This window comes from Lissotriton helveticus, chromosome 6 (genome assembly GCF_964261635.1).
Source record: "Lissotriton helveticus chromosome 6, aLisHel1.1, whole genome shotgun sequence".
Taxonomy (NCBI): domain Eukaryota; kingdom Metazoa; phylum Chordata; class Amphibia; order Caudata; family Salamandridae; genus Lissotriton; species Lissotriton helveticus.
The window spans coordinates 2,048,903,823-2,048,915,610 of record NC_136067.1 but is presented as its reverse complement, the minus strand read 5'-3'; the positions used below and the strand labels follow the sequence as shown (position 1 = coordinate 2,048,915,610).

Sequence of the window (11,788 nt, the reverse complement as noted above, 5' to 3'; positions counted from 1 at the left end):
TACAAGTCAATCTTAAAATTAAATCCTGCTGATTTGAAACCCAGTACAGCTCCTAAACGAGTGCGGTTGTATTATAACGTATTGCAGGAATAAAGTGGGAAAAGCAAAACGCCCTGAAAGCAAAAAGCCGGCCAGCCATGATTAGTTAGGGGAGGAGAAGCCGCAGAGCGCACGCTGGGCGAAGCCCTTTGATGTGCTGTGCGGCCGTGAATGCGCGTGCTTGTTTGCTCACGTGAATTTAATGAAAACCGCAGCGCAAGAAGCCCTTGGTTTGACGAGGATTTCGAGCACTTGAATTCTCGTCCGCTCAATGCGCTTGCGCGCATTGATAGGTCGCGAGACCTATCAACTACTACTGTTGTTTTCATCATAATCATCCAGAAAGACTGATAGTGCTTTTAAAATGCTCTAATTCATCCCCCCTGGTAAAAGTTATAAAAATGTACTACTAAGATTGTAGGCAAGTTGTCACCTTCCAATCTAACCGCCAAAATATTTAGGGAGCGTGTCGCTACTAACACCGCTTTGTATTGGAGTTTCAGGCTAAATAGCAAAATAAGATCACCCCTAGGTCTCCCCATCATGGACGGTGCTGCAAATTTAATAAATGTCTGAAAACCCTCCAGATGGTAACTATCACTCGCTTCCCATGTTTCCTGCAGGGCGATATGATGTACTGCAAGAAATGCCTCCCAATTCGTAGCCCCCCTTTTTGATCTTAACCCCGCAATGTTCCATGACAGAATTGCCCACTTATTGTCGGCCACCATGGGGCTTGAGACCTTAAGGTTGTGAGTCTCTAATGACGATACGTCATTTCCTGCTAAAACCAGGACCCCATTTTCCCCTGTGAGGATCGTGGTTAAATCTTCGCAACCTGTGGCCTCCCTATTAACTGTATGACTTGGGGCAGACTTATTTCTCAGAATACCCCCTTCACTATTCAGACAAGTTAAAGCTCTATCGCTAATTTCTATAACTGTCGGATTAGATCTTGAAGTGATGCGGACAATAGGCTCCCGTGTACTTATTTCACTGGGGTTACATTCCATATAAATTTGGTGCTCTTGCTTGGGGAGGGCGGAATATTGCTCTGTTCCCTCCCCCCCTTTTTGAAACTTAGTACAAGTAAAATGTAAATGTAGTATACTTGTAAAGCGCACAGCTGCCCCAGCAACGGGGCGTCCCGGCGCTGTATAACTCTGGGGAACCCGTCCTGGCTTTCCCTGTGGGATGGTCCCTGCTGGGCGTCCCCCAAGGTGGAGCCAGGCATCCCCGGAATTGGTGGGGCCGTTGTGGAGATTAGGCAAGCTAATGCCCAGAGTTGCCGAGTGTGATCTCGGATTAGAGTAAGCACCAAAGCGAGAATTATCGAGTCTGCTGACCAAGGTCCACGACCCTGCCGCGTCGGGAATCGAACCCTGGTCCCGGGCCGACTTCTGCTCTCGGGTCTGCCGCCTCTAACCAGTGAGCCACACTACTCCACTAAAGTTACTGGCGTAGGCAGTCCATCGACCATTTCCAGCGGGCTAAACCTATTGTGTAGTGGTAGGTAGTTCTTTAAGTATTGAGGCCCCTGTCTAAAACCCCCCATCCTAGCATGTCCTTGTCCATGACCCACATGTGACCAACCTCCCCCGATGTCAGAGTGAATGGGTGGTTGAAAAAAGTACGATAGTGGTCTAGCTTCTATTGATGTCCCTAGATTAGGGTTGAAGTTGTTCTGCTCCTATGAGCAAATGTACTTCACCGTGCGGGGATCATTAAAATTAACCAAAACACAGTCTCCCACGATTGTTTTCGGTGTGTACCCCACCCAGGGAACCCTTCGCACCATCAAGATGTTACTTCGCATATGGGTAGGTAACGGTCTGTTGACATTGAGCCAATGCACTACTTTATTTTTCAGGCAATTAAATGATTTGTGGCTAGGGTTTTTCAATGCAGGCACTCCCGTTGGCACCATAACATACGGGCTCGATTGTGGAGGCAAGAATGCCGGTTTCGGCCACCTTGGGGTTTCTTCAAAGGTATACCTCACCACCGCTTTAGGCTGTGATAAAAGTGGCATAGCTACTTTGCCCATAAGACTAGCGGTATCTAGAGAGGGTATGGTATCTTTTACTACCTTGGGGAGGGTTGCGCTGGGTTGGGCCACTACCTGCGTGTCAATCTGTGTAGACTGCCCAACGGAAGCCACAATTATTTGTGGAGTACCAGTTGAGGTGTTTTTGGACTCCCCTCCCCCCCCCCATACAACTCTTTACCTCTAGCTCCAACCTTGTTAACGGTTTTTCTATACCAATAAGTCTCTCCTCCAAGGGAGCAAGTAAGGATTTTAATAAGGACGCAAAATGATTTAGGGATAAGTCCTCAACCAATCCTTCTGAGCCTGATCCACCCTGAGTATTGTTGATATGATTAGCTGTGCTAACTCCTCGTATGTTGTCCCTGGTAATATCAACAAGCACGCCCCCCTCCAAGCTAGGTAGTTGATTAGTAAAAACGACTACCTGCTTTGAGGCGGCAGGTATAACAGTTTGATCCGTACCCTTAATGGTTTTAGATTTTTTGCTGTTTACAGCTACACCTTTTTGGTAATGCCCCTTCCTTTTTTCCTCGTAGCTGCCTAATATTTTCTGCGATTTGGGGGCTGGCCAATGCAGCCTCTGCTACCACTTTCTCCGCTTCTAAATCTATCGGCGGCTCCACTGTTGTATGTGAAGTAGGAGCAGGCAGGGAGCAAAACGAACCCTGCGAGCTCGGAGGACTGTGCATGAGGACCTCTAAGTCCATGGTATTTGCCCTTTTGATTGCTTCCGGCGTAAGGGCATTTGCCAGGTGACCCATAGAGGACCTTTATGCAAACGCAAGATCCTGTGACACCCTCCTTTCCATCAAAAGAATCCCCCGATCTATGACGGAGTTTGTTCGTGTAATAAAGTTATCTAGGGTGCCTAATAACAATGTGCCGTCGACAGTCTTATTGCTTTTCTCCTGGGCAGGCATAGTTACAGACGAAAATACAACCTTGGCACACTTACTGCAATGTCAGTAGCCCTACAGAAAGCTATGTCCAGAAGGTCAGGAATGAGAGGGAGGGCCCAGTCCAGTCTCTTATCGGGCAACAACTGGCCTGCCCTTGGCCCGGGCTTAGCCCGCGATGCGGGGGCTCTGCTTGTATTTGAGCGCCTCCAGGCACGAGATTGCGGGTGGCAGCTTCCAGTTCGCAAGGGACGCTGGGATTCGTAGTCCCCCTCCGCACAGCGGCCGCGATTGAATGGCGGCGGCAGGAGGGAGACGAGCAGCGGCTGTGCCCGAGTTCGGGTGAAACATGCAGGTAAGGGTGGTCTCCTTAACAAAGTATCGGCCCCAAGAACAACTGGCTCCCACAATCGATCTTTTAAATTAAGCCGGCACGGTATTGCGTACAGTGGCTCTGAAAGCTGCTTTATTTGTACGTGTATTTCAGGATTTGTGACGGATCAGTGTTTGAATCCTCGGTTCCGACCTGCACAGCGCTGCGGGGTCAGACCCTCTGTTATGGCGCTCAGCTCACCAAAGCCCACAGATGCTCACCTAAGCACTCGAGACACAAGACTGGGCAATGTCTTCTCCAGTGCAGGCTTGGTTTACACAATCCGGAGTGAGGCACCGCCCACATCCTTGCTGATTGGCCACTGTCATGGTTGATAAACACTCTGCAGATCCTCACAATAAGGTAGCAGTATGGGAATTTGCACTATGTTGTCAAAATATTGCATTTCCCCCTGCAATGGTTTCTGAATGTTACTAGGCACTGATCAACATGAGATTTGTGTGAAAACGAGTTTAACGCTATAGAATAGATACAATAATAAATGCGGTTAAATAAGCGCAGTGTGTACTTGTGCTACACATTGTCATTTCTTATTTGTACCATCCAGTGCTGGCCTCATGTGGCCCAGCGAGCTGCGGTGTCCCACCTGGCTCCGGGCACATCCAGCCCGATATGAACATACAAACACAAGGTGCCGGTTGTACACCCTTTTAACTGAACACGCATGACGGCCCATGACAAAACGCCTGGCACTCCATGATCTTAAATCCAGACTGTCACCAGCAGGGGCTCGCGGGCCACTGTCCTGAATCCGGACGCGATTACATTTGTTTATTGTACTGCCTGTGGGCGTGAATATCAATGTTTGTCAATAATAAAAATAGAGCACCTATCGAAAACAGCGCATGGGGTGAAAAAGTCATGTGGTACAATATTTAACTTTAGCATCCTCCTTGCACACAGAATACGACTGCCGCCTACGCATTATATAGTGGCTCAATAGGAGTCCATGGTTCAAACATGCAAAGAAGAGCTCACTGACACCAGAGACAAGGACGCATCTTTAGGAAAGTAGAAACATGTTTTTATTCATTAATTTTGGTAAATATAAGATAAGTTGTCAACATTGGCATGTATGTCGTACTCCACAACAGGATGTAAAACCAACAATCCAAACAGAACCACCCACACGCACATCACCAAACTGCATTCAGACAATCATACTGGGGTCCTCACTTCAGTAACACCACAATTACTAAAAACACACATACCCATGCACCCTTCTCTTTTTTTCCAACACTCGTCAATCTTTAGGACTTGGATGTAGCACTAATCAACCGCCCAGACTGATCTCCAAGAGAGGGAATAGGAGATCAAGTAGCGTCAAAACTGAGCAGGAAACCAAAGGCCGACGCGCGCTTCAGTGTAATGCCAGGTTAGGGGGCTACACCTTCACCAGGGCACTCGGAGCGGGGGAGTCAGTGAGCGCTTTGCATTTTTGAGCCATGGACTCTTATTGAGCCACTATATAACACGTAGGGGGCAGTCGTATTCGGTGTTCTGCCGATTGAGAAGTCCAGCCATTTCATGAGCACGCCCGCCACAACAGTGCCTCCGTAATATTATCATTTGAAGAAAAATTGTGGAAATCCATTTTAATCCTCGGTTCTCAAAAACAGAATGAAGCAAGACATTGCAGTGTTTAAGGTTCTTAAAGAGCATTGACTCGCGTCGCGACGAATATTTACTGTTCTGTCTTTTTGACAGCCTAGTACCTTACGTTTTGTTGTGGATAAGATGTGAAAGTTTAATTATTGTAACCCACCACACTTGTAAAAGAGATTATTCCCTTGAAGATGATTGCAACAAAAGCTAAAACTTTGCCTCAAATGAACATGTTAACTATAAGAACTCATAGGCACTGAAGTGAAAGAATTTAACAAATTTATTATACTCAATGTATGATTAAAAACAATTCATTGACACATTCTATACAAATTGTGGTACCTGCTTGAACTATAAAAAAAATTTGAAAAACAATAACACATGTATTGTGACCTGCACAATACGAAGGACAGACAAAGGTTTGTAAAACACACAAATGGTAAAATACAAATGGTACATTAAGAAAAATGCCAATTATGTACACCACTGTTTTATCACTCTAAATTTTTAGATATAAATTTAGATGGTGCAGGCTTTAATTGTACTATACAGAAGCGTCAACGCGTTTCGGTGGTTTGGAGTGAATGAAGTCCACCTTTATCAAGACATTCTTTAGTTGTCTGTCGATTTGAAGGGTCTGTACAGTTTCCCTACAATAAATGTACATACAAATTATACATTTGTACATGATATAATCTATATAACAAATTACATTGCCTGTATAAAACATCACAAATTTCGACCCTTAGACCATGCTCTTAAAAGGAATACACTTGTAGCACTCTAGTGGTCCTATCGACTGCTATATTCACTTGTTACATGGGTCTATAAACATCTTATTGTGGCTAAAGTGTTTATACCTAATCTGTACTGGAAAGCTGAACTATGGTTATATGCCTTTTGCCCTCCCACGGTGCAATGTGGAATTGCGTTCCCTGTGATGACTATTAATAAATTGCCGGGGTTACTATAGTGTTGTCTTACCTATTGATAAGGTCCTTGAGAGTCTTATTGATCTCTCTAGTGCGACGTTTTGTAAGAAAGGTTAAAATTCAGACGGTTCTATTTAGAAAGATTTTGGTGACAATCCTGCGAGTTTGTGAAAAATGAGAAAGGGATTCTTTAAGAAAAAAATTATATTACAGTCTTAAGTCACTACCTCATTAACATTTGCTAAATGGATGCTATCTTTGTTATGATTTTTGTAAGGGCGTACTGTAACATACCTCCTGTAGGAATCGTTTATCAAGCGTCTCTTTAGAAAAATATTGGAAGACCAAGAATAAAATTTCTAGTGAAGATCTGAAGTAAAAAAAATTAAAGAACAAAGCTCTCATTAGATAAGCTGCTTTAGGTTACTATTAAAAAAAGCTGTGGTGATTTGCTAAATCTATCATGACCTACCTGCAACTGTGGGTTGCTCGTCGTAGTTCTCTCCAAATATATATTTCTTATAGTGAGCTTGGATACAGCACTTTATATAGGTTATCATTTGCCTAACAACAAGATGGGAAAGAAAAAACCATTTAGTAAAAAATACTAATATATGGTAGGTTTAACAAGTGCTTGTGTATAGAGGAAACCCATTTTATAGAAGGGAAAAACATTGCCTACCTGAATTGCAAGGACTCTCAGTTCGAGCTCAGTGGAGCTATTCTTTTAAAAGCAGATGTATTTTTGAGGACGCCGCTGCTATCGGGACCGGGTCGCCTAATAAGAAAAGAGGGTGGAATATCCGTTTAGGGGGGGGGGACCGCGGGGAATAGAGTCCTACTCTCTGTCCTTCTAATTAAGAAGCTTGCAAGGGGCCTTACCTCCGAAAGCAGAGTGCTCCCACTGATAAAAGGGATTCCGTATTGCGTACAAAGAGCCCGGTATCCCGCCTGTTTTTAAAGGGCAAACGTTGTCTGTGATTGGGCCACAAAGTATTGACAGTGGACCAATCATAGAGAAGAGACTTGAAGCATGCTTATTTACATATTTGGTCTTTAATTACTGGAGTGTGATTGGCTCTTGTCTGACTGTTGTTGAGACCGCGCCTACATAAAGGGAGCAGTTCTCACTCTGGTCCTCTAGTATAAAATAGATGGATGCGGTCATATGAGCGTAATATAAAGACATCTCTGAATACTAGATTAACCCACGAGTGCTTGTTTTTTCACGAAGGACCCAGGACTATGATCCAATTTTAATTAAAAAAAAGAAAAAGTTGGAAATTTCCTACGGGATAATGTTTCTTGATATTCTTGAGAGTGGGGAAAAGATATATTCAGGCAGAGCCTGACACGCCAGAATTTACTAGGCCAATTTGAGAATCTGCTATGTACAGACATTACAGTAAATTCCCTATTGACTAATTATAAACACTTAGCCCAATCCTCCCGAGTATTGAGACCTTTGGCTATGGTATTCAGGTAACAGAAATACCATTGTTCCCTGGTCTTTCTTAATTTCTCGACGTCACCTCTTCTATTAATTCTAATCTTCTCTAATATGAACCACCTAATGTCTTCACAAGAGTGGTTCATAGATTTGAAGTGCTCTGTTAGTGGTGCATTGCACTTGTTCGTGCGGATCGCAGATTTATGCTCCAGGACACGTGTTCGCAGTTCTCTACTAGTTTCCCCCACGTAGCCCTGGTTGCATGGGCACAATAGTAAATATATTACGTTCTGGCTTCTGCAATTGTTGAATGTGGAGGGTACCAGCTTCTTACCATTATATTCAAAACTGTTGCCAGTAATACATTGGGGGCATACGGAACAAGTTCCACATTTGAAGTTACCTGAGACCAAACTACCCGACAGGGTGCGTTGGTTTTCAGATGGAACTTTGTACATATGTACTAGGCTGTTCGGAATGGTTATATTTCGACGGAACGAGAACAATGGTTTGTCAAGTCGGTTGTCACGGTTTAAGATCTTCCAGTGTCTGTTAATGATATTTTTAACTTGATTGCTCACGTGGGAATATTGCGTAACGAAAACTATCCTATCAAGGGGTGTATTGTTTTTCTTTGTTGATCCAACAGGCTGTCTGTCATAGAATCGCGCCCGTTTGAGGGCATGTTTGATCAATTTATTTGGATAGCCTCTATTTTTGAGTTTAGTCTTTGTGTTTTCTGCATGTCTATAAAAGTCATCCAGATTGGTGCAGTTTCTTCTAAGTCTCAGAAACTCACCAAATGGGACATTATCTTTTTGGGCTTTCGGGTGGTTGCTGGTGTAGAGGAGGAGTGTATTCTTATCGGTAGGTTTGGTGTATAATTCTACTTTAAGAATACCTTCCTCTTCTTTGATGGTAATCGAGAAATTCGACCCTTTGATTACTGTGGTGTCCCGTGAATTTAAGATTGGGATCACCCAGATTAAGACATTCCAAAAAGTCCTAGAGATCCTCGCTGGCACCGCTCCAGATGAAGATGATATCATCTATATAGCGGTGCCAGCAGGAAACATTCTCGAAGTACGGGGCAGCCTCATTGTAGATATGCCTATTCTCGAAGTTACTCACATATAAACATGCTAAGCTGGGGGCACATGTGGCCCCCATGCTGGTCCCCTTAGTCTGGAGAAAAAGCTCGTCCTTGAAGAGGAAAAAGTTCCTTTTCAAAATGAGGTAGATGCAGGACATAATAAATTGTCCGTTGCCCCCCCCTCAAGTCTTCCTTCTCTAGAATCGATGCAATCACCTGTATGGTATCATCTTGGGGTATGTTCGTGTAGAAGGCTTCAATATCTAAGGCGACCAAAAATTGGGTCGCCTGATTGAACCCTCTACCTTCGAACGTGGTGATTGCATGTGAAGTATCCTTCAGGTAGGATCTCTGTTTCTTGACTATTGGTTGCAGGAAGAAGTCTACATAGCGGCTCAGGGGCTCCAGAATGGAGCCGATTCCGCTGATAATTGGTCTCATGGGGGGGATCCTCTACATTCTTATGGATCTTGGGGAGTCCATAAACTGCTGGGATGACTGGATGACTGGTGAGGAGAAATTTATATTCGTTGTCATTAATGCAACCTTCCTCTCTACCCCTGTTCAAGAGGTTGGTGACCTCGGTTCTAAGTGTACTGAGTTCTGTGAATCTTGTACGCCTATAGTGTTCCTTAACATTTAAAAAGGTCTCGGATTTTTGTCTCGTACTTAGGGGTATCAAAAATAACCACTCCTCCCCCTTTATCCGCTGGCTTTATGGTAAGCTCATCGCATTTCTGGAGATTTGCGAGAGCTTGTCTTTGTTCACCTGTGAGATTGTTGTTGTATTTGTTGTTAGCGGTTCTGTTCTAGAGGGCTTTAATATCTACCTCAACAATGTGTTCAAAAATCTCTACATTTTTGTCAAGTAAATTTAAAGCAGGGAAAAAAGTAGATTTTGGTTTGAAACCGGTGACACTACCAGGAGGTGTATATTCTCTATTTTCAAAGAATTTATTCAACCGTATTTTTCTGAAAAAGTTTTTGAGGTCACTTTCCATATTAAAAAGTGAATGAGCAGTGGTTGGAGCAAAGCTGAACCCCTTTTGGAGTACATCTTGTTCTACTCTAGTTAAAACTCTGCTGGATAAATTTACTATGGGGAATTCTCCTACCTCCAATATTGCTTACTTCTGATTGCAATATACTCTTTGGTGTTGTTTTGAGGTGGATGGTTCCGAGGGGGTTATTGGCGGTTGTACCTCCTGAAATTCCTTTGTCCCCGATTCGGGCGTCTCGGAAAAAAGACTCCCTATCAGCATTGTAGCCCCCCCTATGTTCCTGGGGTCTGTCCTGTTCTTCGCTGCCTGATCCAGAATCGGAAAATGTAATTCTTTTATTACTTCCCCCTCTAGAATAGATAGGTCTTTGTTGGTAGGGTCTATCACCCCGGGGTTCGTTTCTGTTGGTATAGTAATCTTTATTAGTGTAGGGGTAAACTATCTCTTCCGAATACTTCTCTACATCCCTTTTGAATTTTTTAAGTTTTTTATTAGTAAGGTATTCCCTATAACCTTCAACATCATGGTTAATTTCCTCAAGTTTCTTTTTTGCTTCCTCAAGAACTGGTGACTGCTTAAATTGTGTTTCTAACTTGTCTATTTCTTGTTTCTCTAGATCTATGATCTCTTGTGCCGTTTCGATGATTAATATGAGCCAATCGCGGCTGCAACGATTAGCTATTAATGTCCAGGTCTCTATAAATTTTGGATGTTCGATAAAGAGACCTGGTTCATTCCGGACTTGCAAACCCACCACACTTGAACATAAAACACTAGCGTAATTTGCTCATGCGAAGAAAAAAAAAAACTGCTGTCAGATCGGCGTCGCAGCTTTATGTAAAAGATTCATGGGAAATGCTTAATCCGCGTGCGCATCCCCTCCCCACGCAAATATCACGCGCTGCACCTTCTCGCGGAGTGGATCTGAGCACCACACCATGTCCCTCCTGAGGAAAATTGAGTTTTGCCTCGTTATATGTGCCTACGTGTTCCCCATCCTATGTTATATGTGCATGATCGATATGCATGTATCCCCCTATGATCGATTAAAGACGCAATTATAGTTGTGTCCAAATCTAGTATGCCAGTTTCCAGTTCTCGTGAAAGCAACGAGTATTAGGCCTATGTTGCCACGTTTTACAGTATGCACGTTAATTCACCGCATTGTCCCCGTTTCTAGGCCTCAAAAGGGCCCGGACACCAGATTCAAGCTCCAGTCTCCTGAACCCACTCCGAGGAGCGATGCAGCCCCCACCTGCATCCCTGACCCTTCACTTATTTCCTGCCGCGCAGTGCGGTGCCCGGCATGGCTCTGCCTGCCTGCCTGCCAAGAATATGTTATGCTTCTAGTTATCAGTTCAGCTCCCCTTCTTCGCATTCCTAAGCTACTGAACCGCATAAACAGTTTCAGCTATAGTCTAGTCTTCCTGTCTCCATGTAAGAGAAGTACGGTATTAATATTCATAGAAGATTCATAGCGCACGCAATACATGTCGAATATATGCATGCACCAGCCTTAGTGTCAAGTAGCCTTTGCCCTGATAACTTTTAGATTCTATCAACATGTACTCCAAACACCAGATACCAGATATGCCATAGGTACATGTCGTCCTGACATCGCAGACTTTAGTCTCCTCTTCTAGTGCAGAAGTCATTGCCCCCAGCTCTCCCCGGTAACACGTCACTGCCCGTTTGCGCGCAGCACTAGGTTAAAGGTTCCAGCTGCTCAGGTAGCCCCCTCCATGTTTCCACCCATTTCATGACACTTTTGTGACGTTCTCATCACATGTCTATGTACACGCCCTGTGCACGCCTTCTTTTCACGCCCATGTCTTCTTATCTTACGCTTGTCACTAGTTACGCCTACTGTATGTAATTATGATGTTTTACTATATATATCTTAAACTGTTGATGAAACGTTGCAGCTGCCTCTCTATTTTATTTCAGGCTGTCCCGATCCTGTCCCCTCCCTTTTGCCTGAATAAAGCCCGTTCGACTCAGATTGCTCGGATCCTGCCTCTTATTTATTGAGCTATCTGTTATTGTTAATGCATTAAAAAATAGTACCGGTAATTAATTATTTATTTACCACAGAAATGGCGCCCGAATAGGTACGAGCCCCTTCCCCACGCGCTGGCGATGTAACGCAGGCCCCCTGATCCTCTGCAGCCGTGACGGAACAATACCGTGCACGTGCAGATATTTCTGCTTCAAGTCTCCCTCAGGCCCACGGAGGAGACGGAGACTGCGGTCCGGCATCCAGATGAGGCGGTGTGGAATGCGGTTCGTCCCGACCAGAGCCCAAGCCGAGAGAGCAAGGTCCGAGGT

The 11,788-nt window shown here is 44.3% G+C and overlaps 1 protein-coding gene across 1 annotated transcript; it reads right to left on the bottom strand.

Moving 5' to 3' along the window:
* Positions 1-5,254: 5,254 nt before the first annotated feature.
* Positions 5,255-8,415, bottom strand: LOC144762977 (uncharacterized). Its single transcript, XM_078648292.1, has 2 exons — positions 6,211-8,415; positions 5,255-6,073 (listed from the first exon to the last, which is right to left on the bottom strand). The coding sequence occupies exon 1, from the start codon at positions 8,413-8,415 to the stop codon at positions 7,342-7,344; it is 1,074 nt and encodes a 357-aa protein (XP_078504418.1). The 3' UTR covers positions 5,255-6,073; positions 6,211-7,341.
* Positions 8,416-11,788: the final 3,373 nt, after the last annotated feature.